Source organism: Phocoena sinus, chromosome 2 (assembly GCF_008692025.1).
Source record: "Phocoena sinus isolate mPhoSin1 chromosome 2, mPhoSin1.pri, whole genome shotgun sequence".
Classification (NCBI taxonomy): domain Eukaryota; kingdom Metazoa; phylum Chordata; class Mammalia; order Artiodactyla; family Phocoenidae; genus Phocoena; species Phocoena sinus.
The window spans coordinates 41,341,728-41,369,521 of record NC_045764.1 but is presented as its reverse complement, the minus strand read 5'-3'; the positions used below and the strand labels follow the sequence as shown (position 1 = coordinate 41,369,521).

Genomic DNA, 27,794 nt, shown 5'->3' with positions numbered 1-27,794 from the left:
GGTGCTGCTGAATTCTCTTAGCTACTGCTTGTCTGTAAAGGTTTTAATTTCTCCTTTGAATCTGAATGACATCCTTGCCAGGTAGTGTAATCATGGTTGTAGGTTTTTCCCTTTCATCACTTAATAATTATATCCTGCCACTCCCTTCTGGCTTGCAGAGTTTCTGCTGAAAGATCAGCTGTTAACCTTATGGGGATTCCCTTGTATGTTATTTTTCCCTTGCTGCTTTTAATATTTTTTCCTTGTATTTAATTTTTGATAGTTTGATTAATATGTGTCTTGGCATGTTTTTCCTTGGATTTAACCTGTATGGGACTCTCTGTGCTTCCTGGACTTGATTAATTATTTCCTTTCCCATATTAGGGAAGTTTTCAACTATAATCTCTTCAAATATTTTCTCAGTCTAGTCCCTTTATTTTCTCTTCTTTTTCTGGGACCCGTATAATTCGAATGTTGGTGCCTTTAATGTTGTCCCAGAGGTCTGTTAGACTGTCCTCAGTTCTTTTCATTCTCTTTTTTTTATTCTGCTCTGCAGTAGTATTTCCACTATTTTATCTTCCAGGTCACTTATCCGTTCTTCTGCCTCAGTTATTCTGCTATTGATCCCTTCTAGAGAATTTTTAGTTTCATTTATTGTATTGTTCACGATTGTTTGTTTGCTCTTTAGTTCTTCTAGGTCCCTTTTAAACGTTTCTTGTGTTTTCTCCATTCTATTGCCACAATTTTGGATCATATTTACTATCCTTATTCTGAATTCTTTTTCAGGTAGGCTGCCTATTTCCTCTTCATTTTTAGGTTTGGTGGGTTTTTATCTTGCTCCTTCATCTGCTCTGTGTTTCTTTGTCTTCTTATTTTGCTTAACTTACTGTGTTTGGGGTTTCCTTTTCACAGGCTGCAGGTTCATAGTTCCCATTGTTTTTGGTGTCTGCCCCCAGTGGCTAAGGTTGGTTCAGTTGGTTGTGTAGGCTTCCTGGTGGAGGGGAGTAGTGCCTGTGTTCTGGTGGATGAGGCTGTATCTTGGTTTTCTGGTCGGAAGGTCTGCGTCCAGTGGTGTGTTTTGGTGTGTCTGTGACCTTATTATGATTTTAGGCCGCCTCTCCGCTAATGTGTGGGGTTGTGTTCCTGTCGTGCTTGTTGTTTGGCATAGGGTGTACAGCACTGTTGCTTGCTGGTCATTGAGTGGAGCTGGGTCTTGGCGTTGAGATGGAGATCTCTGGGAGATTTTTGCTGTTTGATATTATGTGGAGCTGGGAAGTCTTTGGTGGACCAGTGCCCTAAACTCGGCTCTCCCACCTCAGAGGCCACAGGCCTGATGCCTGGCCGGAGCACCAAGACCCTGTCATCCACACGGCTCAGAATAAAAGGGAGAAAAAGAGAAAGAAAGAAAGAAAGAAAAAATAAAAGAATGTTATTAAAATAAAAAATAAATAAATATTAAAAATAAGAAAAAAATTTTTAAGTAATAAAAAAAAGAAAGAAAGAAGAGAGCAATCAAACAAAAAAACAAATCCACCAATGATAACAAGCGCTAAAAAGTATACCAAAAAACAAAAACACACACACACACCACAAAACGGACAGACAGAACCCTAGGACAACTGGTAAAAGCAAAGCTATACAGAATCACACACAGAAGCAAACACATACACACTCAGAAAAATAGAAAAAGTAAAAAAAAAAAAAAAAATATATATATATATATATGTCATTGCTCCCAAAGTCCACCGCCTCAATTTGGGATGATTTGTTGTCTATTCAGGTATTCCAGAGATGCAGGGTACATCAAGTTGATTGTGGATATTTAATCCGCTGATGCTAAGGCTGCTGGGAGAGATTTCCCTTTCTCTTCTTTGTTCGCACAGCTCCCAGGGTTCAGTTTGGATTTGTCCCCGCCTCTGTGTGTAGGTCGCCTGAGGGCGTCTTTTCTTTGCTCGGACAGGACAGGGTTAAAGGAGCAGCTGATTAGGGGGTTCTGTCTCACTCAGGCCGGGGAGAGGAAGGAGTACGGAATGTGGGGCAAGTCTGCGGCGGCAGAGGCCGACGTGACGTTTCACCAGCCTGAGTCGCGCCATGCGTTCTCACGGGGAAGTTGTCCCTGGATCACAGGACCCTGGCAGTGGCGGGCTGCACAGGCTCCCCGGAAGGGCAGTGTGGATAGTGACCTGTGCTCACACACAGGCTTCTTGGTGGCGGCAGCAGCAGCCTTAGCGTCTCAAGTCCATCTCTGGTGTCTGTGCTGTTAGCGGCGGCTTGCGCCGTCTCTGGAGCTCCTTTAAGCAGCGCTCTTAATCCCCTCTCCTTGCGCACCAGGAAACAGAGGGAAGAAAAAGTCTCTTGCCTCTTCGGCAGCTCCAGACCTTTACCCGGATTCCCTCCCGGCTAGCTATGGTGCACTAACCCCCTGCAGGCTGCGTTCACGCCGCCAACCTCAGTCCTCTCCCTGGGATCTGACCTCCAAAGCCGAAGCTTCCGCTCCCAGCCCCTGCCTGCCCCGGCAGGTGAGCAGACAAGCTTCTCGGGCTGGTGAGTGCCGGTCGGCACCGATCCTCTGTGCTGGAATCTCTCCGCTTTGCCCTCCGCACCCCTGTTGCTGTGCTCTCCTCTGCGGCTCCGAAGCTTCCCCCCTCCGCCACCCACAGTCTCTGCCCGCGAAGGGGTTTCCTAGTGTGTGGAAACCTTTCCTCCTTCACGGCTCCCTTCCACTGGTGCAGGTCCCGTCCCTATTCTTTTGTTTTCTTTTTTCTTTTGCCCTACCCAGGTACATGGGGACTTTCTTGCCTTTTGGGAGGTCTGAGTTCTTCTGCCAGCGTTCAGTAGGTGTTCTGTAGGAGTTGTTCCACGTGTACATGTGTTTCTGATGTATTTGTGGCGAAGAAGGTGATCTCCACTTCTTACTCTTCCACCATCTTGAAGCTCATCCTCGGAAATAGCATTGTTGATTTTATTAAGAAATTTCTGTTTTGAAAGTTGGCTTACTTTTTTTTTTTTACTTTGGAGTCATTTGGGTAGGTTGAATCCATGGCTTAAATTTTATTAAATGTTTTTCCTCCATGTTCTTTCCTGTGGAGCAGCCCATAATGTGGGCCTGGAGGTACCCTGCCTGGCATAATTGTCACTGCCCTGTGGCATACTGTAAGCATCCTCCATATCTCCTACTATGACTTATTGACCTTAGAGCTTAGTGGAAACCCCTTAGGAATACCAAAGTGGAGGCTTACATTAGTCAACTTTCTGTATGAAGTCAATAGACAAAACATTTACTAAGAGACTGCAGAAAATGGCCATATTTTTGTCAAAGACATACTGACTACTCCCAACTCTCTGTCTCTCAATTTAGTAAACTTGTTCTTACATTTTTCACAGTGTCTGAAAAGAAGGGTCTTGTCATGTTCCATCAGTATCAAAATGTTACATCTGCAAACCCAATTTTTCTTTGCTTTGTGTAGGTACCAAGAGAGATCACCACGGTGGGCTTTGAGAAGAAGCATGTTATTTAAGTTAGGTACTTGGGATTCTCTTAGTCTTTCTTCTGATTTCATATTTTATCTTTTTCCTTGATATTTTTCTCTTCAGATCATAGCTGAAAGAGAAAAGTAAGACTTCTATCAATTCAGCTACTCACTCTCTAATTTAGGCAATAATTCACAATGACACATGGATGGTTGAAGGAAGATGCCATTACCTCCTCTTCCCTCAGCTATTCTGGACAATGTTTTATGTTAGGTGCAGCATCCCTTGAAAGTCTCTGAAGTCTATTTTCAGACTAAATTCATTCCAATAATATGTTAGCTGTAAAAGAGAAATAAAAATGCATATTACACACTGGCCCAAAGCAGATCCTGTGTTAAACAAAATTCTCCATTAGAATGTTCAGATTAGATGTTCTACATTAAGGATGTTTACTGTCCATTTAGGCTGCATGTAATCCATTACTTGAAATAACATTATAGCAGAGGGACTCCACACAAGATGTCAGTGTCTGGTATGATCTTCTCTTTGTTCAGAACTGCCTGGATGACAAAAGTCTGGAGCCTGTCATCTCCCTTGTGCTTCAGATCCTGAGGCAATGCTACCCTAAGAGTCCACTTCCCTTGGTCACAGCCAGCAGTGCTTATTCCTTCCCAGTGCCTGGGAGCACCGCCTCTGAACCTCCACATGTTCTAACTGAAGGTAAGAGTATGCGGGTAGCTCTTCTGTACTTAGTTTGCTCATATTTATGAGCTTTATGATGAACTTTTGCATTTGGATAATATTTCAGAGGAATGTGGATGAAAGTAGAATCAATTTTTTAAAGAGATCAACTGTGATTATCTAATAAGTAATTAGAGAGATGTATGAGAAAGCTAGTTTTTCATAATACCAAGCTTGTTAATTTTGTCCTGAATTATTAACTGTTGGCACTTTGCCTGGTAGCTATGGAATGCCTGTAGAGGCATCTCAGCTGATTTAAAAAAATCTATTTGTAATCTCATGATGGAGTCCCTCCACCGTACAGACTGGTTCTGGAATTAATTTGCCCTAAGGATGAAATTGAAATCAAACTTTTGCTGTTTTCCCCCCCCCATGCAAGTCATTTCAGAATACTTGAAAGTTTGATTATCCAATCTCTGAGAAGATTTTGTTGTCAGAAGATACTAGTGCTTTTCAACCTTGTCCTCCTTCCAGGGAACAGATTTTCCGTAGGCATCATCTTGTCACAATGACACTGGGTGCTTTCTGTGGACTTTTGTTTAAAATCAGTTCCTTCGTATTAAAATTAGGGAATCAATCAAGGTGCTGTCTACATTACAACAGCTTTGGCATATATGTGATCACTAAACTCTGGCAATGTTAGTTGCATAAATACTTCTACATAGAAATTGCATAAATACTTCTACATTGGGTGAAGGAAGCCAGAATGGTATTCATGTGTCATTTTATTCTGCACTCATTTTGCATTCAGTGTGGGACAGCAGTTTAGACGTCATGATATAGTACTCTCATGCACCTATGTGCACATGATTTACACATCCAATAAGTGTAAGCGTGTGTTGGGATCCTGTACACTTAATAATGGCCCCTTACTTGTGGGAAGTAGTAACTGTTGGGTGGCGAGAATCTCAATCCAAGGCAAAGGGGAAGCCTCATCCATTTCACCTGTTTTTTTTTTTTTTCCCACTCAGAAGATTTTGAAGATGATGGCGAGGAAGAAGAGGACAAAGACTCAGATTCTGAAGATGTGAAAAAGGAAGTAGGTACACTAGCCCTTGCTTCTAATGATCTCTACATTCATAATTCTACAAAGGAAAATGTCCCTTTCTATGTTCAGCTAAGCCCAGGGTAAATTTTTTCTTTTAGAAATTTTATTTATTTATTTTTGGTTGCTTTGGGTCTTTGTTGCTGCCCACAGGCTTTCTCTAGTTGCAGTGAGCGGGGGCTACTCTTCATTGTGGTGCACGGACTTCTCATTGTGGTGGCTTCTCTTGTTGCAGAGCACGGGCTCTAGGCACGCGAGCTTCAGTAATTGTGGCATGCGGGCTCAGTAGTTGTGGCTCGCGGGTTCTAGAGTGCAGGCTCAGTAGTTGTGATGCACGGGCTTAGTTGGCATGTGAGATCTTCCCAGACCATGTCCCCTGGATTGGCAGGCAGGTTCTTAACCACTGTGCCACCAGGGAAGTCCCGCCCAGGGTAAATTTTAAGGACGGACTTTTGCGTTTCCACTTTAAGGCCGGGAAGGTACTGATGCTCACTAAATGATGGCTACTGTTACTGATTTCCAAGTTGTCATTTTTGTCTTGGTAGGCCCGGTAGAATCCCATCGTCAAGTCAGAGGCTATCTATTATCAAGACACTAATATTCCATCAGGATAAGCCTGAGGTAGACACTTAGGGTTGGTGTATTTAATGAATGTGAAGGATATTTAGGCAAAGAGACCATGGAAAGATTTCCTAGGAAACTTTTTCTAGTAGATCTCCACTATCTTTGTAATAAGTCACTCTTCTTATCTACCCAATCTATGCACAGGACCACTGAGTTGTACAATTCCATTTACCTTGGAGTTTATGTGAACTGTGCTCCTTTGGGTTGTATGGTGCATATATCCTGGCCAGCAAGGAAGTGGTGTCTTTTGGTCTCTATCAATAATAACCTATGTATAGAATGGAGGTCAGCCAACTCTCTAGGAAAGGTCAGATAATCATTATTCTACGCTTTGTGGACCATACAGTTTCTGTCACAACAACTTAACTTTGCTGGTGTAGCACAAAAGCAACCATAGACAATGTGTAAACAATAGGGCATGACCGTGTTCCACAAAAGCAGACAGTGGAGCATAGTTTACTGACAGCATTTCTAGAAAAAGGTTTCTAAACCTTGGCATTTTGGCTGGATAATTCTTTGTCATGGGGGGTTGTCCTGTGCATTATACGATGTTTAGCAGCACTCCTGACCCCAGTCCACAAGATGCTGGTGACATCTACCCCTTTGTACCCCAGTCATGAATCAAAACTGTCTCTAGGACTTGCCAAATATCCCTGTGGGGCAAAAGTCACCCTGTGGTTAAGAACCACTGCTCTAGAATAATGATAATTTATCTATGAGTTATCATTCTGTCTCCATCTCTGTTGGTGGACATCGACTTGGACAAGTCCCTTCAAGTTATAGTTCCTTAGTTTTGACATCTGCAAAGTAAGACTGAGAAGTAAATGCTACCTTTTATGACATTCCTGGAGATGAAATCTGGATTAAAAAATCTATCTATCTATCTATCTGTCTACTTGTCTATTTATCTATCTACTATCCATCCATCCATCCTCCTCTCCCCCTCCCTCTCTTCCTTTCTTTTTACATACCATTCCATCTACACATCTGTGTAGGGAGAAAGAGAGTTTTTGCGTTCTCTGTCATAATAATCACTCACCTTGCTAATGGTAGTAGCAGACATAGAGGGACTACCTCTTAGCCAAGTCTCTAGGTTCAGGTTGCTGTTGCTATTCTGGTGTGCTCAGGGTTTTGTTGATAAATAGAATCATTTCTGAAGTCATCAGTAGCAAATTGGCTCTTTGCTGTGACTTGCCGATGCAGGCCTATGGGGAACTTGCTGAATTATTTGAATGATACTGTGCTGCTACAGCCATTCATCAATGCCACTTTCCCACCCCTCTTGCTGGCTCTTTGATAACTGAATGTTTGATGTGCAGCATCAGTCACCTCTTGTATCTGATGTGGAGGGACAAGCTGCAGGCTGGTGCTCAACTTCACACAGCATGGAGTGGGGGGAGAGCTTTCAGACCATCTCCTTACCCCCACTCTGCAGATGATGGTGGGTTGGGGTGGAGTGAAATCTAAACAAATAAATCAATCCAGCTGGGAAGGGAGCATAAGACAGATAAGTGAGGGCCTGGAAATAATTCATCAAGAGCCTTCGAGCTGAGGAGAAGGTGAGAAGTAAGTGTGCGAGCATGCATTATAGAGAAACAGGAACGTCAGAGTAAGGGCTTGATTCTGGGGTATAGCAGGAGTCAGGGAACCGGGGCCCTAGAAAACTGGTTTTCCCCTGGAGAACCCAGCAGCATTTGCTGCAAGTTATGTGGGCAAGAAGCCAAGAGTATTTATTTCTGGTCAGAGAATGGATGCAGGCCTTTAACTTGTGGCCTTTTCCTTTGAAAATCTTAGTTAACAATTGGGAGAAGCCTCTTAGAAAGAATGATTAAAAGGAACTTATAACTGTAAAGAGTCTTGAGAGTGTATAGTTGGGTGCTGTTCTTTGATTGAAAACTGTGAATGTCATCATAAGGAAAGAGAAACTTATAACGAATATAGACTAGAAGTTGGCCATGTTTGTTTTTTTTTCTTAATGAACACAAACATTAGATTTGGACAGACTCTGAAGAAGAGGAGGACAGAAAGGGTGAATTCAAGCTCTTCCTTCCTTTCTTCCCTCCCTTCCTCCTCTTAAACTTTTTATTTCCTTCAGGTATTTTCTTGGATATGATCCATATGTGAGGCAGCATGCTAAGTTCTTAGGGATGTTAATATGATACAAAAGCAAATAAGACATAGTTTTTATCTGCAAAGAATTCAGTCTAGTAAACTTGGGGATTGTCTCTGCCAGAGTTTGAATCGGCACCTTCAAAAGGGTGTTGAATTCAAATCTAAGGCTGGGGAAAGTCATTATTGGAAGGGTCGAACCTGAGGAGGGAGGGAGTTATCTGGGTTAGATGGGTACCAAAATCCTAAATGATGAAGCTTCTCTGGGTTGCTGTGAGGACAGAGAAGCTGGACCACTCCTAAATAAATACAAAGGGTATTTATAAAATACAGAAGTAGTTGACAACCTGCTTGAGTGCCTGGAGATTCAGAGGCCAAGATTCAAGCTTTGAGGACCAGAGATGGTCTCTGTTACAAGTACTCCACTTTGCTGTTATACTGAGAAAGCCATCACAGGCAGTATATAAATGAATGGGCATGACTGTGATCCGATAAAACTTTATTTACAAAAACAAGCAGTGGGCCATAGTTTGCTAACACCTGCTCTAAGGCTGAGTAGGTCACCTAGATAGGCTGAAGCTCATGGGTTACCTGATGCTCCTCAGTCACCATCACTGTTAAACTGTTATGAAATGATGATCTAGAAGAAGAAATAAAAGGTCTGGTATTATTTAGCCCAATGAAGAAAAGGCTGGTGGTGACTCGGTAAACTTTTAAATGTACAAAGGTATAAAGGTATAGTAGGAGGTTACGACCTCCTCCCCAGAGCCTGGAAGGCTCAGCATCAAACCTGCTTCTGGAATCTTGACTCCTACAGTCTTCCTCTTATTCTTTATGCTTCAGCCACTTTCTATTTTAAAAACATTTTTAAAAATTTATTTTATTGAAGTATAATTGATTTATAATGTGTTAATTTCTGCTATACAACAGTGATTCAGTTATATATATAAATTCTTGTATATGTGTGTATACATTCAGCCACCTTCTTTCTGTAAGCAAATTTAAGTTGCTTTTTTTTTTTTCTTTTTCTGTTAGTAATTTCTTCCCCCAAGTCTTTGCCTTGTTGGCCGTTATTGTTAATATGTGTCCTCCAGGCTTCCCTGGTGGCGCAGTGGTTGAGAGTCCACCTGCCGATGCAGGTGCCCCGGTCTGGGAACATCCCACATGCTGCGGAGCGGCTGGGCCCGTGAACCATGGCCACTGAGCCTGCGCATCCAGCGCCTGTGCTCCGCAACGGGAGAGGCCACGACAGTGAGAGGCCCGCGTACTGCAAAAAAAAAAAAAAAGTGACCTCCTTAACTTCTTTGTACCCCAGCCTCACTCACAATCACTTCACCACCTCTCATTCTTCCCATGACATTTATCACTGTTTGAAGTTATCTTGCTCATTTGTTTGCTTTCTTACTGTCTTCCTTTTCTCACTAGAAGGCAAGTTCTATGGAATCATGGACCTTGGTCTGTTCAATTATCAATGAGTCTTTAGTACCTAGGAGAGTGCCCACTCATAGTAGGTGCTCATTAAACGTTTGTGAAAAGAGTGACCTAAATAGGTAGATAGATGAATAGGTACGACAATTACAGTTATGTCAAAGACGGTGATGAGATAAAAACAATTCTTTGGCATTGTGCTTCATCGTTTACATAGTTCATCTCATTTTACATGTATTATTTATGATGAAGGCTGATAAATACTAACATGAACACTGAGAAAAATTATAATCTTTCTTAGTATTTAAAAAATACAGCCTCACCTATTAAATTATCCTTGACTAGGCTAGCACTACAACTTGGAGGCCAGGAAACCGTGTCCCAGGATTCTGAAAAGTCACATCTGTAGCTTGTCTCGATACTTCTCAGGATGGCTCTCCTGATTGTAACATATTTTTTGAATGTGCCATTGTAGGATGATGACTTGGAAACAGATGTGAACAAGCTGAGCTCCAAACCTGGTCTTGATCGACCTGAAGAGGAACTGATGCAATATGAGGCGATGTGTCTTGAGCTCTCCTGCAGTTTTGAGGTAGAATGTATGCCATGGTTCTACTCCTCGGTGTTGCTAATGGGTTCTTTGCAGACCCTGGGAATCCAAACTGGTCTCCAGATGGAAAGCATTGCTCATCTTTAGTAATCTGCTTCTGGGATCTTTCTGAGAGGGAAGTAAAAGGCTAAACAAAAAATGTGACAAGGTGGCAGAGATAGGATGCATGCAAGGGTCCTATCAGTACAATCTGACACCCATCACCTCGGAAGGAAGTAGGATGAAGGTTCACATTGTTGCCTGTCGTCTGGTGGGCAAGGTGCCTTACTCTCACGTCCTGGGAAAGCAAGTGAAAATTCATGGTGATTTAATCGTTCTCTTGTGAGAGTGGGATGGTTGTATGAGATGGCTTTCTGAAGGTGACCAGCCTGACTCTAGGGTTTCTTTGTTAGCAGAAACAAATCAAGCACCTTATACCTGGTCATGTTAATCCAGTGGTTGGTTGCTGCTGCTGCTTCTGCTGCTGCTCCCACCAAAATTTAGACCTGCTTTTGGACCTCCATTATTTTCTTATGATTCTTAATAAACCATGAATTTGGCCATATCTAAGGGTACATGCTAAGTCACTTATAGAAGGGAGCTGACATATTGTATTTCACTCTAGAAAGCAGAAGGGCATTGGTGGGTAAAAGTTTCAGGGAAGGAAATTTTAATTCAGAATAAAAAAGAATTTTTCTTAATCAGAATGATCCTCAAATAAAAGGAACCACCTTGAGATACAGGGAAGTTTCTGTAAATGAGTCGTTCAACCAGACTGTAAATGATTGGGGGTGTTGTAGGAGGCGTTCATGTACTGCATAGACTCATACTAGACCCACCAAATGCCCCTTCCAAGTGTGCGTTTCTAGGATTCTGCCATTTCTTTGACTCTTGAAGCTTAGTCTTTCCTTGACTGACCTTGGAAAAAGTTTTCCAGTGCTCAGGATTTATGCTTAGCTCTGTGCCCAAAGAGTGAGGACGGGGTTCAGATTGTATTCTCTACTCGGAAAGAAACACTGATGTATTCTTTTCCACTTTTAACCTGAAGGAACTGGAGTCCAAACCTGGAGATGGTTTGAACTTTGACAAGACTCAGTATGCCAGTCACCACCACATTCTGACTGCTGCCTCCCCAAAAGGGCTTTGCTTGAATAAGGACCAAATCTCCTCGGGACAAGAAAGAGAAGTCCCTGTCCAGACCTCCCTTCTGAGCAGAGTGAAGATGGGGAGGTCCAACATACATCTAACCTCCAAAAAAGGACCTGGAATGAACCCATACCGAAATGCACAATCCAATGGTCTTGGGATAGGTTCTTCCGGAAGTGAAATCTCAGACATTCAGGAGTCCTTCAAAGAGGATGCTTGGGACATAGATGTGATTTCCTGCCCAAGGATAAGTGCCTCCTTTTCCAGTTCCACTAGACCTAGAGAAACTGCTGAATTAATAGATAAGCTCCTGCAGACACATCCGACGCATATTGCCTTCCATGACCCCTATCTTTATATGGCCAAAGCTAGAAGAACCAGATCTGTGTCTGACTTCACAATGACGGCATTTCCTGATTTCTGGGGGCATTGTCCACCTCCCTCTGCCCAGTCCATGTTGGAACGTAAATGTGGAGTCCAAAGGTGATGGTGCTACTACCTTGGGAGCTATATATATTTTTTCTTCTTTAGTATTTTTGTAGGTGGAATGGTTTGTACAGATAATTCTGTTATCTTCAGGAAAGTGAGCATTAGTCAGGAGCATGTTAAAAGCCTTAAGGAGGGCTTCCCTGGTGGCGCAGTTGTTGAGAGTCTGCCTGCCGATGCAGGGGACACGGGTTCGTGCCCCAGTCCGGGAAGATCCCACATGCCACGGAGCGGCTGGGCCTGTGAGCCATGGCCGCTGGGCCTGCATGTCCAGAGCCTGTGCTCCACAATGGGAGAGGTCACAACAGTGAGAGGCCCGTGTACCACAAAAAAAAAAAAAAAAAAAAAAAAGCCTTAAGGAAATTTTCGCCAAATTTACAAGCTTGCCTCCCTACTAGGACATTTCAGAGCTAAGGGTAGGGTGGTGGTAGACATGTGTTTCCACAAAAAGAATTTCTTAGGTGATTCTAATGCAACCCCTTACCCCATATCCATTGCAAATCCTACAAAATGGAAAGATTGTCCAGTTTCTCCAAATACTGGGATCATTCCTTAAGGGAAGGTTCTCAGGAAAAAACAAGTATGGATTATTTGGGATCACTTTTCTCATTTACTGCAAATTGGAATCTGATCTCTTGTTAATGAGAGGAAGTGGTGGACCTCCATCCCACAGTCCCAACCTTATAGAACCTGACTTGGCTCGGGGAATAGTTTTGCTGCATCACTGAGGATTATAAGGAAAAGAAATGCATCCTGCGGGGAAGAAACGTTGTGTGATGGATTATTCCCAGGATGCATGAAACGGAGCTTTGCCTTTGGATAGGCATAGCGAGATTAAAAAGAAAATTACTAAACTCAAGGAGAAAACTATTTTCCCAGAAAATATACTAAGTATGCATACACTAAGTCTATGGAGCAAAGTATGCATAGCAGTAAGTTTTCTTAACTTATTAGCAAGTTCATCAGCAAATTCATGGTGGATCCCAAGAACTGCTCCCACTTGGTCTCCTGGCTGACATCTCTGGCCTCACCCCTCTGACCTTATCTCCATGCTCAAGTTCCTGAGAGACACACCACAGGGGCTGGCCCAGCAATAGCTCCCCACTGGACAGGACGTCTTTCCCCTGAGTCTAGGCCTCATATTGACCTTCCCTCCCCCTTCTCCTACCCCTCGCCGCCCCAGAGACCTGGATCAGAAATTCAAGGAGGGAATCTGAAATATTCCTTAGGTATCCTTCCTCCCTCTCACTTAAATCTCCCAGATATTGGTGTTTCTCAGAGAGAAGATTGACCATAGTCTTCCGGAGCAAACAGGACCAAGGACTATAAACGACACAAGAATTCAAAGGCTTATTGGAGCCTCCCAGACCATCAGCAATCCTAGTGTCTCCTTCAAAACTGTCTTAGTGCAGAGGGCCCTCTTATTCACACAACCAGAGGCTTCAAAGCCCCTCAGCCCAAATGCTCTTGACAAAACTCTGCTTTAGGTAGAGAATCCTCCTAAAACTAAAATCTGGCATCACTGCTTCCTACATTCCTACCACTCAGTGTAGTTTTATTTTTTGATAAAGAAGAAAAGGAAGGAGGGGTGGTGCTTTTTGTACTCATTCAGCTCCAGGTTGGAGCATTATTACATTTTTCTTTCATAATTCTCTGATGAGTCCTAAGGCCCTTCCCACATGACCATAGGATGAATGGGGTAAGGCGTGAGGGCCAACCCTTAAAATGTTTCCGATTTTCTTTTCCAGGATCAAAATATTTGAGGATGTCCGGAGGCTCATCCAGCCAAGCGATATTATAAATAAAGTTGTCTTCAGTCTAGATGAGCCTTGGTAGGTGGTCTTGAACATCAGTGGAATGAGGGGGGTGGGAGTATAGAATATCCTTTTAATGGCATGAGCATAGGAATGTTTTAAGTTAGTAATCCGTTCCTTCTCCTAAAATCAACACAGTGAAAATTCGGGTTAAAGATCTGTGAGAGAAAGCTTATCTGTAAGAAATGTTAAATAAACTGTGCCCAAGAATAGCAATAAGTCCTATGTTCAGAGGTTCTCTGTTTCATTACAGGCCTTTGCAAGATACCACTTCTGACTGCTTACGGTTCTTCTCCAAGTTTGAGTCTGGAAATCTTCGCAAAGCCATCCAAGTGCGTGAGTAAGTAAGGAAAGCTGCAGGGGCCATACTCAGTATGGCTCAGCCCTGTTTTGTATCCCCCTCCGAGACATTTTCGAAGTTTTCCCTTTTTGGGACGTGGTGAGTGGTAATTTTTTCTGATACATGAAATATTTCAAGGAAGCCCAACGTATAACAAATACAAGTGGAGCTGTTTGGGATGGAGAAGGGAAAGGCAGGCATGTTAAGATTCCTCCTCAGCCTCCTTCTCTTTCTTTCTTTTCTTTTTTTTTTTTTTTGCGGTACGCGGGCCTCTCGCTGTTGCGGCCCCTCCTGTGGCACGTGGGATCTTCCCAGAGCGGGGCACAAACCCATGTCCCCTGCATCGGCAGGTGGACTCTCAACCACTGTGCCACCAGAGAAGCCCCTCCTTCTCTTTCTTGTTTGCTATCTCAGCCTCTTCATCCTACAGCTCCTGCTTTTATTATTTATTCTCTTCATTTATCATGTTCCAAGGATCCAGGAGGGAAGACCTGATTAGGAATCTCCTAGTGAGAAAATGAGCAGTCCAGGATGTGCCTAAGCTCCTGGCCTTACTCAGGTCTTTCTCTTTATATCTGCCTTTGGCCAGAGTGTAGAATGCTAAACTCATCAGTTGTGGTCTGGGTGACAGGGTCAAATGACAGAAAACAAACCTACTTACAGGCAAGGATTTCTTATGATCACTTTTTGGAGAGAGCGTTGTGGGCATAGCAGACAATTTGAGGGTCATAGACTTCCTGGAATTGTTCTCAAGAGTGTCTCTGTAGTGCCAACTATAGCTTCATTCATTGTATGGTGAGTTCAGTGGTTAGAGTGTGTTGCTTATAGTGACGATGGGAGGGGTGGGGCACCATCTGCTCTGCTACGGCTTCAACAAAGCTCTCCTCTTCCACAAATCTCACTATACACTGCCATTTAATCAGAGGGCCAGAGTAGGTGAGTATGAATGAATCAGGGCAAAACCATTGCCCTTTCTAGAAGAGCAACTCAAAGAGCGTGCCAAGGGGAATATTCTGAATTTCTGAAAGTGAAATATCCTGATGATAATGTTTAAGTCAAAGCTTTATTGCTAATTCTGTTGCTCAAGCTTGAAAAAGTAATTTTTTGGAGACATAGTGATTGGGTGGGGACACATAAGGACTTTCTGGGGTGCTGGAACTGTTCTACATATTGATCCAGGGAGTTGTCACACAGGTGTATCCAGATGAATTTGCTTAAACTCGTTGAGCTGTACATTTAAGATCTGTGTACTTTACTTCATGTAAACTAAATCAGTTAAAAAGGGAGAAAACAAACAGACAGATCTTTCATTGCCAGTCTAATTCATGTTTGTTGCCTTGCTGGGGATTTACATATATTATACTACTTAATCTTTACAAACAGTACTGCAAGTTTAGGCACTACTTCTTTTTTTAAAATTTACTTATTTATTTATTTACGGCTGTGTTGGGTCTTTGTTGCTGCGTGTGGGCTTTCTCTAGTTGCGGCCAGTGGGGGCTACACTTCATTTCAGTGTGCGGGCTTCTCATTGCGGTGGCTTCTCTTTGTTGTGGAGCATGAGCTCTAGGTGCACGGGCTTGAGTAGTTGTGGCATGCAGGCTCAGTAGTTGTGGCTCGCAGGCTCTAGAGCACAGGCTCAGTAGCTGTGGCGCATGGTCTTAGTTGTTCTGTGACATGTGGGATCTTCCCCGACCAGGGCTCGAACCCACGTCCCCTGCATTGGCAGGCAGATTCTTAACCACTGTGCCACCAGGGAAGTCCCTAGACACTATTTCTATTTTTCATTTGAGGAGACTGATGCTCAAAAGTCATGTCTAACATCAAATAGTAATGGTATATGCAACCAGATGTGACCACATTTTCTCCGGGATAGAGCACACTTGCATTTTTCATTACCATTTAATAAAAAGATAGGCTATAATTGTATAACTGACTCTTCTAATACCAGGACACTGCTCCCCCCTCCTTAAATTTCCAAAGCCTCTGTCCAATATTGTGAGATAAGGATGATAACTATAACTTACCAGCCAACCAAAATCCTGGATCTTACATCTATCATCCAGAACCTGAGATGTGTAGATTTCTCAGTGTTGGAAGTTCTCTTAAAGGCTTTTAACCCTCTGATCTTGCTTCTGACTTTGCAGGTTGGAGTACGACTTACTGATCAATGCTGATGTGAATAGCACACAGCACCAGCAGTGGTTCTACTTCAAGGTGAGCGGTATGAGGGAGGCGGTCCCTTATCGCTTCAACATTATCAACTGTGAGAAGGCCAACAGCCAGTTCAATTACGGTATGAGCTCTTGGGAAATACAGACTTTCTCAATAACACCAAAAATGATGTCACTTTTGAGTGCTTGAATTATTATCAGAAGCCCTGCTTGGGTTGCAAAGGGTTTGAAGTTGGACTGACACGTTTTGGTTGCCAGGTATCTCAAGATGGCCGCCAACCTATGGTAAATTGCTGCTATGGGAGGGGAAGCTTGAAACTCTCCCTCTGCTATGAAATGTTAATACCTCACATAACTTTCCACCACTTCCTGCCTCCCTTGACCCACCTTCAACTTCTTGAGGCCAGTGAGCCCTCTCATTTATTCCTTCTCTCCACCTACTAAATCCCATAGGAGCAAATGTACTGATCTGTTGATATATGTCACAGACAGGCAAACGGCACAATTCCATTGGACAACACCGATTTACACTCTCAGAAAACTCTGGAGAAAGTTTAAATTCTCCTGAATACCTGTGGCAATTTTAGAGGGGGCGTCCAAGGGACAATGACTGACTAGTAGCCCATATTTATTTTGAATGTTTCTAGAAATGGGAAATTCTGCGTGTTATTGCTGGCTCACATACTAATGTATTAGTGGCTGTGAGTAAGGAAAAAATATTCCCCGTAGCTCCAGGTCCGAGCATAGGACATTACCTCTATTTTGTACTGATTAAATAGACTCTTGCTGGTATAGAAAGAGAAAAGGTGAGCTTTGACTCTTGTATTCACTTGATGCAGCGGCTGTAACAAATTGTCACACATTTTGTGGCTTCAAAGAAGACAAATATATTCTCTTACAGTTCTGGAGTCCACAAGTCCCAAATCAGTTTCACTGGTCTTAAGTCAAGGTGTTGGAAAGGCCATGCTTCCTCTGGACATTCTAGGGGATTATTTGTTTCCTTTCCTTTTCCAGCTTTTAGAGGTATGTTCCTCACATTCTTTGGCTCATGGCCCTTTCTTCCATCTTCAAAGTCAGCTGCATAACATCTTCAAATCTCTCTACTTCAGCCACATTGCTGTTCCTCTGTACTCAAACCTCTCTCTACCTCCCTTTGGAAAGACATGTGTGATTGAATTTAAGGCCCACCAGGATAATCTCCCCATCTCAAGGTACTTAATTTAATCATATCTACAAAGTCCCTTTTGTCATATAAGGTTAATATACAGCTTCCATGGATTAAGACCTGGGTATCTTTGAGGGCCATTATTCAACCTACCACAGTTCTCCTTTTCTATTCCCCGCCCCCTGACCTAATGGATTAATCCTGCCTTTATTTTGTGTAGGGATGCAGCCAACTCTGTATTCTGTGAAGGAGGCTCTTCTTGGCAGACCTGCCTGGGTACGGACAGGCTATGAAATCTGTTATTACAAGTAAGTTAGAGTGTTGTTAGCTTCCTTTGCTCTTCTGTTCTCTCTCAATTTCCTGCTTCTCCATGTTAATATTATAAACCTGAGCGATCTGTGCTTGTCTGCTGTACTTGTCACTCTTCCAATGGCAAACGCTCTGTCCTTCAGAAGCCTAAGCGTGTTAAATGGCACCCACAGTAGACCTCAAGAAATATCTTTTGATTTTCTGAAAAGTCACCTATTCTTATTTAAACACCTTAAGACCTTTAGACCTTACTGTTGGATATTATTATATAGACTCAACCTATGATTAGTGCATCAAGCTTCAGTTCTTTTCCTGTTTCCATTGGTCCCAGTGAACAAAAAGTGTGAGATATTCTAACTTATTCTTATCCATCCCATGCTTCAGTTTTCCAAAGCAGATAAACATGAATATGTGAGAAATATACTTAAGTAACTGTTCCTCCACAGAAAGATAAATTTTGGAAAAAATAGAAGAGAAAGGTGTTTTCAGAATTCATCTTCAACTCTTGATCAGTAGCCACTTTCATCAATGTATCCTGTAAAGTTGTAATGAAATTTGAATTATCCATATATTTTGATAAAATACATGCATGCATTCCAGACCCATGAATTGCTTATTTGTGCATTTTCCTTTGCTAGAAAATAAAATACAAATTCATAAGACAAAAAAAGGATAGGGAGTGTGGACAGGTAGAAACTATGTAGCTAATTATTAGCTTGTTGCTGGTTTCTTATAAAAAACTGATAGGCTAGTACTTATTTTCTTGGATAAAGTAATTTATATCTCTTTCTGAGATTACAGGAGACCCCTAAAAATATTATCAGGCATTCTTGAGTTCAGGATAGTTGCAAATATCAAAAAGAAAGAGTAAAAATGCTTATGCCTCTTGGCTTTTGAGACTGTAAGGACAGGAGCATTGACAGATAAGAAGGTCAAGAATCTTGTTGCTCTATCAGACACAAAGGCAATCATCACCGCAGAAGTAAGGATAGTCTATAAAGCACAGAGATGGGCTAACAGTTTGTAATGAAAGAGTCAGCAGTCTTTAGTCTTGGATGTATTAGAATATGGACCTGGGTAGTATTTTCATTATATTCTTCAGAATAATAGCAAAGCCATACAATGTTGTTGGCTTTCCATAGCAATGACTTTCTGACCCACCTATCTACAGACTCTCAGGATCCTCTTATGGTCCAAAGAGATTGAGACTAAAATCATCTCAAGGTGACAGGGGCCACAGCTGTAGGGGAAAATAATGGAAGCATAAATTTGGACTTTGGTGTGTCAAGGATAACTTTTAGTGTCTTCGAGAAATAGTAATTCTAAATAAACATGAAAGACCCAGCTTGCAGTGGGCTTGGATCTGGAGGTTAGTAAGAGATTGGACAAACATAACATTCAGCATCCTCTGGGGGAAGGAGGGGGGGATAGCTCTCCCTGGAGGCCGCTTCCTTGGAGGTGGGGGATCAGGCATGGGCTTAAGGGGATTTAGAATCTGCCAAGAGGAAAAGGAAGAAATCAAACATCCCAAAGCGGAGCCTTGGCCTAAAGAATGACAATGTTAGTGTTAATAGCTTTTAAATTCATTAACAAGACAATTGTTATGTGATTAAAGAGTAACAGAGGGGTAACATGAAAACCATGAATGTGTAATGTAATTCATTTTTCATCTTCCAGCCATGAATACAACAGAGATGAACGGATAAGATTGCTACATTATAACATAGTTTGTTTTACACCAGTTCACCTCATTGTGTTAACATATTTCCAATAATGTGATCTAACAGCAGGATAGATATATTATGTGTGTCTCTATTCAACTGCAAATCAGAGTGCCTTTCCCTACCATAGAATGCCTTAGATTATACAATGTATTTATTTCTCTCTTTTACCCATCACAATCTTTGAGTTGATCTGCTTTTGAAGGTTTCGTGGCTTCATCCCTGACTTTATGCTCTCTAATGTATTAATTTGGGAGAACTTTACCTCCTATTTCTTTGTCTCCAATATGTCATCAGGAACTCAGAAGTCTTATTTCTATTACATTCTTATATTTAGTACCATGTTCTAAAGGGGGTGCCAGGGTGCTTATTGTGTAGAGAACCGTGAGCCATGGTACCTGAGTATATCTATGGGAGGGTGAAAGAAAAGAGTACTCAGAAAGAATCGGATATCCATTTCCTTCAAAAAGTGATAGCAACAGTGATCAGTTAAGGAGGTGGGCTGACTGCTTTGTGGGTCCGAGCATTATCACTTAGAAAGTGATCTCCAGACTATTTTGATAAGATATACTAATGCATGTACTTTGAATATAGAATTGTTCATAATTTTAAAAAATCAATTATACACGCCCTACTATACTAATATATTATGCATACTAGAAAACATGCAGAAAGTTTAGAATTTTAAGACATGGGGAAAAGATGAGAAAAATAATTTTAAGTTTAAATCTTTAAATTTTAAATGTAAAATTGTTATATATTTTTTTTACTATTGGTGACTCGGGGCATCCTATACCCTTAAGGTTTACCATGAAAAATATAGTTGTAAATTGCCTTTTGGCTAATTTTGAAAAATTGTGGTTAACTTCTCCAATCTAATTAAATAATTTTTACACAGGTAAGAATTCTTGAGAAAGAGCTAATATTAAGGTAGGAGGTAGGTCACGTCAGTTCTTTCATTTTCTCGGTCATTTGTGTTTAAAATGTAATATTATTATCAATCTCTGAATTCCAAGCAGAATTTAGAAAAAACTAATTATCTATATTGCAGGGTTTAGTTTAATTTAGATAATATAATCTGTAGATCCACTAGAGAAGGCTTCTGCAAGTTTAAATACCTTGCCAGAAGCTAAAATCTAAAGAATGAGAGAGATGGTGAGCTATTCTCATCCCTCCCTCAGGAAGCCTACTGTACAGCAGTCGATACTAAACTACCTGACATATGAAAACCATAGATATAAAATGTAATGCATTTTTCATATTCCAGCCCTGGGAAACAACAGAGAAGAATGTATAAGACTGCTGTAGTGTAATCTAGCTTGTTTTATAATTATTCATCATAGTAGCTTGACTTGGACAGCATAAGGGCAGCGTTGTCCATCCCCATATTAAACCTTAGACAACTTTCTTTCTTCCTTATTAGATCATAATAAATTTAAAGAGAAATCCTAATATCTTCTCTCTGTGTTCAGCAGATCTGATCTTCTTGCCCCTCCCCTGGGGTACCTCCTCCCCCCCCATCCCACCCCCTCGCCCACCCACCTGGCAGATCCCTAAGCCGGAAAATCAAAAGGGATCCTCTAGAGGGAAGAACAGAAATGGGCAGGCTTATTTTTCCATGCCTCTTGTTAAAGCAAGCAAGGATTGTTTTAGTTCCTGCTTTATTTACTTCCCTGCGGTCTGCTTCTCCCTCTAATGTACACAGCCTCACACCTTTTTGAATTTTCTCCCAGCTCTGGTCTAAAGTAATTTTGGTGCTGAAGGGCAGAGGGAGGGAAGCTGCATGCTCAGAGTGGCCATGTGATACACAACAGCTGATCTCTTCTGACATTTATCTCTGCTCGTGAGAGGAGATGGAACAGCTCACTCATGAAGATGAAGAGAGCTCTGCCATCATGCATCCTTCCCAGGGATCTCAGGAGAGAGATTTGGTGCTATACAGAATATTAGAAACTCTGCAGACACAGGGCAGCCTGGTGACTTGACTGCCCTGCCTTATTAGATCCTGTTAAGTGAAATGATGCTCCCATGTTAAACAGAGCCATCGTCATTATAAGGTTATCTAATTCACTCTCTATCTTGGCATTTGCTTCTTTCATGCACACAGAGAAAAAAAAAATACTTCTCAAAGATAAAATAAAAAAAAATGACTTCCCAGCATATTTTAACGTACAAATGGAAGGAGACTGAGTTCACCACCATGCATTTGTGTACTTTGCTCCTTGCTTCATTGAAAGCTTTATGATTTTAAAAGTGCAGACCCTTCTGAGGATAAATTGTTCAGGGAATGGAAAAGCAAAGGGGAGCCTTTTAACTGTGGAATGGCTGATCTATCCATATCATCTTTGACCCAACATGCATCTAGGATCTGGCATATTTGAGAGCACACTTGGTTTTCACCAGGTTTCTTCTCCGCCAAGAAGAGCAGACCAAGGAGAGAAAGTTTCTGGAGTGAAACTTCTACCACTCATTAATGATGTGACCTTGGGGCAAATTATTCCAGCCTCTCTCAACTTCAGATTCCTCATCAGTAAAAGGGGATAATAATGGTATCTACTTGATAAATCTGTGCTGAGGATGAAGTGAAATGAGATAAAGCACATGGAAATCTTACAACAGTGTCTGGTGCATAGTGGATGTTCAGTGAGTGTTAGCAATTATTAGTAATTAGTAGAAGCTTCTTAGTGGCATCAAATACCAGTGACATAAAGAATCATAGTGGTATGAATAATTTTCTCACTAGCTATCATCTGGATTATTTTACATTCCTTCTGTTATTTTAGACTTCAGGTTTATAGGTATCTCTGATTTATGAAAACCGAAACTTCAAATTCTTCCTTGCTGAATTGAACCAAAAGACCTCTTGTCCTTTTATCCATTCTTATGAGACAGGTGATAAAATGAAAAATAATCTTGTTTTTGGGGTAAGCCCACACCTAGGGTTGAATCCTGTTTATTGTGCTTGTTGTGTGGAGTTCCTCAAGACACTTAACATCTCAATTTTCCCAGTCTGTACAGTGTGCATAATAATACCTTGAAAGGATATAATTAGGATTAGAGATAAGATATGCCAAGTATTCTAATTATTACTTCTAGAGTCTTAGGTCCATTTATTCTACAGGCCTTAGCTGAACAGCTGCTAAGTCCAGGTACTGTGCCCAAGCGTGAAGATATACAGACAAATAAGCATAATCCCTGACATAAAGCATGGGCAGTGAGGGAGAGGCACAATGTGATAAGAATTATGTAAAAGGGTGGATATTGGGGAAGACTTCCTGAAAGAGGAAACACTTGCGTTGAGTCTTGAAGGAGGAAGAAGAGTTGGCTAAATGAGGTAGAAGGAAAGCATTTCTATACAAAGGAAGAACATGGGAACCATTTGAAATATAAAGGATGAATGTTACTGCCTTGCAAACATCCCTCAGTATGTTCATATCATAATTGGGAAAACAAAAAGAACTTGATAGGATCTCACTTTATCATGGACAGATCTAATTGTAGCAAGCCAAGTGTTTCACTTTGGAGATTTATGGAACACTTCACTTTGAAGAAGGTGAACTTGGGAAAATTTAAAGGTTTCTGAAGAGGAAAACTTTGCTAGAGGTGGAGTCATCTCCGGGACTCTCCCACTACAATGCAGCCACCAGGAGACTCCAGTGGGGAAGCCTGACGTTTGCTTTAGTTTCACCTACAGTTTAGACCCTGGATTAGGGTTGCAAGTGAATCTCCTTTAGCTGAAACTCATCCTAAATGAGGTGATTTTCATTTTTCTTAAATTCCAGCCATCAGCAACCATCCTGAAGAGGGCTGGATTATTAGTGGGGAGCTTTTAGTCTTGCCCACGACAGTCTTGTCCATGAAGCTACAGCAAGGGTGTGTGTACAACAGGTGTGTGTGTGTGTGTGTGTGTTTTGGGAGGGTGAGGAGGTAGATTTTATAGCCCAAACTACCATTCTAAACTTTCCTTAAATCACTAGAACCTTGGTCCACAGAAGCTCAAAAGCTAAAAATTATTCTATTTTATTTCTCTCTCCATTTCACTGTAGCTGTTCCCTGCCTGGAGTCCAGTTTTGGTCTGAATGGTGGAAAGAGCCTAGGGATGGGAATTTCGTAGTCTTTTTTTTTTTTTTTTTTTTTTTTTCAGAGAGAGCAGCAACTAGGGTGAATTTATTTCCTCCTGGGCCTGGCAGGCTGGGAGCAGAATACAGACAAAGACACTGGGGCATGTGGCCTGTTATGGCCTGGAGTTCAGCTGCCTGGGTGGTAACTGAATGGGTGTGCCAGGGTGTGTAGGGACTGGAGTGATCCAGAACTGAGAAAAGGGCCCTTGGGGTGTGCAAGTAACACATACGTTGGGCTTGGCACAGATGCAAGAGAGGGGTTATGGAGTAGATGTGAGATAGGTGTGCTGGGGCAGGGTGTGTTGAAGCATGTTGGGCCCTGGCTGTTGACTGAGAATCCGGGTGCCAAGGGCTAGGAGAACAGAAAGGCCTGTGGGTCAGCAGGAGCCATGAAGATGTGACTGCAAACAGGATCAACCCTGGGGGAGACCGAAGAGTCCAAGGTGACTCCTACAGCGAGGTGATGGGACTCCCGTTCAGGAATACATGGTCAGCTGTAGCCACTCCTGGGTGTTCACCTGGATTTGTCCAGTGCCATCTTTGTCAAGAGATTTGAAGGCACGGAACATGGCATCCAGTCTTACCAGGCAGCTGATGAAGTTGTCAAAATCCATGTTCCCTCCCTCATCTGAGTAGCGTCGGATGATCCTGTTGTAGAGATGCTCATTCAGGCGGAATTCTGCTGCCTCAAAGGCCCCTGGGAGTTCACTGCTGCCAATGGTCCCTGAATGGGCAATGTCAAACTGTTTGTATATGGCCTGCCACTTTTTGATGTTGTTCCACAAGTACGTGAATTCCTCGAAGCCCAGCTTGCCGGTCGTGTCACTATCCATAACAGCCACCATGCTGCGACATATGTCAATGCCAATACCATCAGTCTTCAGATCAGGATGTCGGGTCACGACTTTGTTGAGAATGTTCACGAGTTCTGTGGCACTGACCTCCATATCCTCTCCAGCCAGCTGGGCAAAGAGCCTCCGGAACTGCCGGGTCTTCTCACTCTCATTGGCCTCGATGTTGGAGTAATGGGTGCGAGGGGGCGGAGGCTCTGGGTTGTACTGCGCAGCCGCATCACTAATGGCGCTAATGACCCCGCCCAGGATGCGTACGGAAGTTCCGCTGCGGTGGCCGCCGCCGCCATTGCCGCCGCCGCTGCTTTCTTATCTTCTGCAGCCGCCGCCGCTGCCGCCTCCGGCCAGCTGAGCAGGCCTCCGAGCACATGCCGTAGGTCCCCGCGTCCCCCGCCGCCTCGTCCACCCTTTAAGAACGAGTTAACCAGGAACATGGCTGTGACTCAAGATTCCCCCTCGCTCGCGCGTCGGCCGGTCAGCTAGTCTCCATATTCTTATTTTTACTCTCTGTCTTGTTCTCTCTGGTGGCTGGTGGTGTAGCATAGAACTTGCTTAGGATGAATGTGCCTGTGATGTGACTTCAGTGTACTTAGTACCGTGGGAAGCCTAAAAACAAGCAAGGCTCCTGTCAGATGAGACCACCCCCACAGGCCTCGGGGGCATCTTATTAATCTTGAGGAAAGATGCAGGCTCTGTCTCCACTGCTTGTAGGTGAAAAACTTGGGGATGGCAAGGCACTGGATGTATGTTTCCACCTGCTTTTACCTTCATGAATATATATGTGTGGTGTGTGTGTTTTCACACTCGTGCATGTGAAGCTCTATTCCACATTCTGATTGGTTGTCAAAATGTTGATCATTTGACCAAAATGTTGACTGGCTCATTTCACTTAGAAGAGAGGTGTAATTGACTAGGTTCAGCTAGGTGTAAACTAAATGTGTGATTGCAGTGGAGCCTTGAAATCAGAATGAATAAAGGTAGAGCATATGTGGTTTGCATGCTTTCTGAGTTACCATCTGCTTCTTTACATACTTGCTAATAATCAGAGCCTTAGCTCCGGAGAAACTATAGAACTTTGGGGAAATCTGGAGAAAATAGACTCAATTAGGTAGCAAGATCCAGATGGCACCATGGGTAAAGATACCTTTTTGGGGACTTCCCTGGTGATCCAGTGGTTAAGACTCTGCTTCCACTGAAGCGGGTGCAGGTTCAGTCCCTGGTCAGGGAACTAATATCCTGCATGCAGAGCAGTGCAGTCAAGGAAAAAAAAGTTGCCTTTTTGAAGTTTCTAGTCCTGTAGTCACAAGGGATATGGGTCCTATTAATAGGTTGCTGAAAAGCTGGTACATCGTTGGGGATTTCCTTCTTTCCCTAGGATGACAAAGGATCCAGGGTGCCATATTGGCAGAAGCTGATGCAAGAGAAATGTATAGCCTGATAGGTCATAGCCCATGGAACTACCAATTTCTCTTACTCCCATTCTTAGTTTTATGAATATTGAAAAAAACACAAAACCAGACAGTAGATTTTCTGTTTATTCCTTTCTTGCTCAGTTGATCTTTTTGCTTTGGTGGGAGGTGTCATGAAGGTAGCAAAAAAGGCAGAAAAGAATAATCCATATTTTTTAGATTTGCAAGAACGCACAGAATAATTATCTGCTATTTCTTCCCTCTCCCCACCCTTTCCCCCAATGAAACCCCAAAGCACAATGGACAAGAAGCCAACATTGTAAATGTTCAAAGGTGGAATTACATCTTTTGGTGTCCTGATGTATTTTGCATTATAATGCAGCCTTGATAATAACATTTCTCAGGAAAGCCTGCACAGCTGTCTCAGCATCTAGAGGCAAGGAGGGAGTGTAACTGGCAGTGAATGGGGAAAATATTGCTTGGAATGTACTTCTGGGTGCAGATTACTTTGATACTGTCCTCTGAAGTATCAACATTGGTTCTTCGTCTTTAACAAAGGAAAATGTGCATTCTCAAGCTGTAAGAAGCTGAACCACATTTGGGGTGACAAATGTATTCCTTTGGGAAGAAAGTATTGTGTAGTGGAAAGAACAAAGGCCTTGCGGGCAGATCTGGGTTTGAGTCCTGTATTGGCCACTTACTAGCCTTTTGACCTTTGACAAATGGATTTTTCTAAGCTTTTGTTCTTTCATCCACACAATGGGTTGTTACAGTAATAACAAGATGACATACATTGTGTTGAGTTGGAACTCTGTATAGAGTAGTGATTGCTAATAAACCAGCTGGCAGGCCGAAAGGAAAGGAGGAGCTGGACTCTGTGTTATCTAGAGAGAGGCAGGGGTTGAGGAACCCAGATTTGGGTAATAAAATATATGTCTAATAAAATCCCAGGAAGAACAGAATTATTCACATTTTCCTCTGTTTTCTAGTTCAGTGACTCTATAGCCTTCATTTTCAGACACAGCAAGGAAAGGCCTATGGCATAGATACCACAATTAGGAGACAGATGGATTAGCCTAGATGTAGGTGATTTGGGCTCATGACCTGGCAGTAAGCTCACTTCTCTATTTCTCCGTTTTCTACATTTTGCTCACCAGGTGTTTCAAGTGAAGGACGTTTTGCTAGTATATAACACCAAAGGTTTATGGCATCTCGAACCCTAAATGACTGTTTCCCCCAGCTTTCCCTCATTCTCGTCTCTTCTCCTTTCTCTTGTAGAAATCATTATCGCCAGAGCGCAGCCATCACAGGGGCAGAGTCTGGGAAGTGCTATTACACCCTCACCTTTGCCGTCACCTTCCCGCATGCCGAGGATGTCTGCTACCTGGCCTACCACTATCCCTACACCTACACCGCCCTCATGGTAACTTCCTCTCTACAGCCTTATGGCGGCCCAACTGAAGGGGCTCTCTGAGGTTTTCCTGGAAACATTCGGGATACCCTGTCATCCTGGTGGGGACTTCAGCCTTCCAAGGGAGCCAGGGTTTGTTGTCACCAACTTGGTGGCTTTCTGTTTGTCCCTTTTCCTTCCTTGGACAAGAGTTCGAGGCTGAGGTCATGACCAGTGACATTCTGGAGGCCCCAGTGGCATATAGCGCTCTTCGTCTGCAGGTTGAGTGTGGGAGGTGGAGGGCAGGGGGACATTTCTTAGGGGCTCTATCTTTAAAAAGCCCTCAAATTAAGCAAGGAGAAATGAGATTGGAATGAGATCATTCCGTTGAAATGGGGTAAAACCATGCAGGTCAGCTGAGATGCAGATTTAAAGGACATAGACGCATTGAGAGGAGTGAAGCAGAGGCTGAGGAGGTGAAGCTTGGAAAAACTCCCTGAGTTCACCTGACAGCTGCTTCCCCATTTCCAGTGGTTCCCACGGCCATGGGCTGGAGGCTGTTAGAAGGATCCAGGGCAGACAAGAAGGGTGGAACAATAAAGCATTGAATCACTGCAAATGAGGGTCACAATCTTTTTATGAGAGGAGGGTAGTGTCAACCTGTCCAGACTCGAAGTCTGCATTCCGATGTCCTATCAGGCCCTGCACAGGGCTCATTTGACCAATCTGAACAAACTGCTTAAACCATGCAGTTTCCTGTCATTTGAAAAAGTTGGCAAAGCATCCCTTTCCCCTAGCTATTTCATGGATATCCTGAGGATTAATGAGCTAAAGTATCTCTTATAAAATAATTTCACCCTCTGCATTAATGCAAAATGTTATTAG

At 42.6% G+C, this 27,794-nt stretch overlaps 1 protein-coding gene and 1 pseudogene across 1 annotated transcript in view; one reads left to right on the top strand and one right to left on the bottom strand.

The window, feature by feature from the left end:
- AGBL1 (ATP/GTP binding protein like 1) overlaps window positions 1-27,794 on the top strand; it is a gene marked incomplete at its 5' end in the record, with an annotated part of 671,581 nt that overhangs the window by 107,604 nt on the left and 536,183 nt on the right. Inside the window, 9 exon segments of the mRNA XM_032621686.1 lie at window positions 4,005-4,170; window positions 5,163-5,230; window positions 9,873-9,989; window positions 11,035-11,615; window positions 13,367-13,450; window positions 13,686-13,772; window positions 15,917-16,065; window positions 17,329-17,416; window positions 26,798-26,942. Coding sequence (XP_032477577.1) covers window positions 4,005-4,170; window positions 5,163-5,230; window positions 9,873-9,989; window positions 11,035-11,615; window positions 13,367-13,450; window positions 13,686-13,772; window positions 15,917-16,065; window positions 17,329-17,416; window positions 26,798-26,942 — 1,485 coding nt within the window.
- On the bottom strand, window positions 23,542-24,544 carry LOC116749874 (annotated as a pseudogene).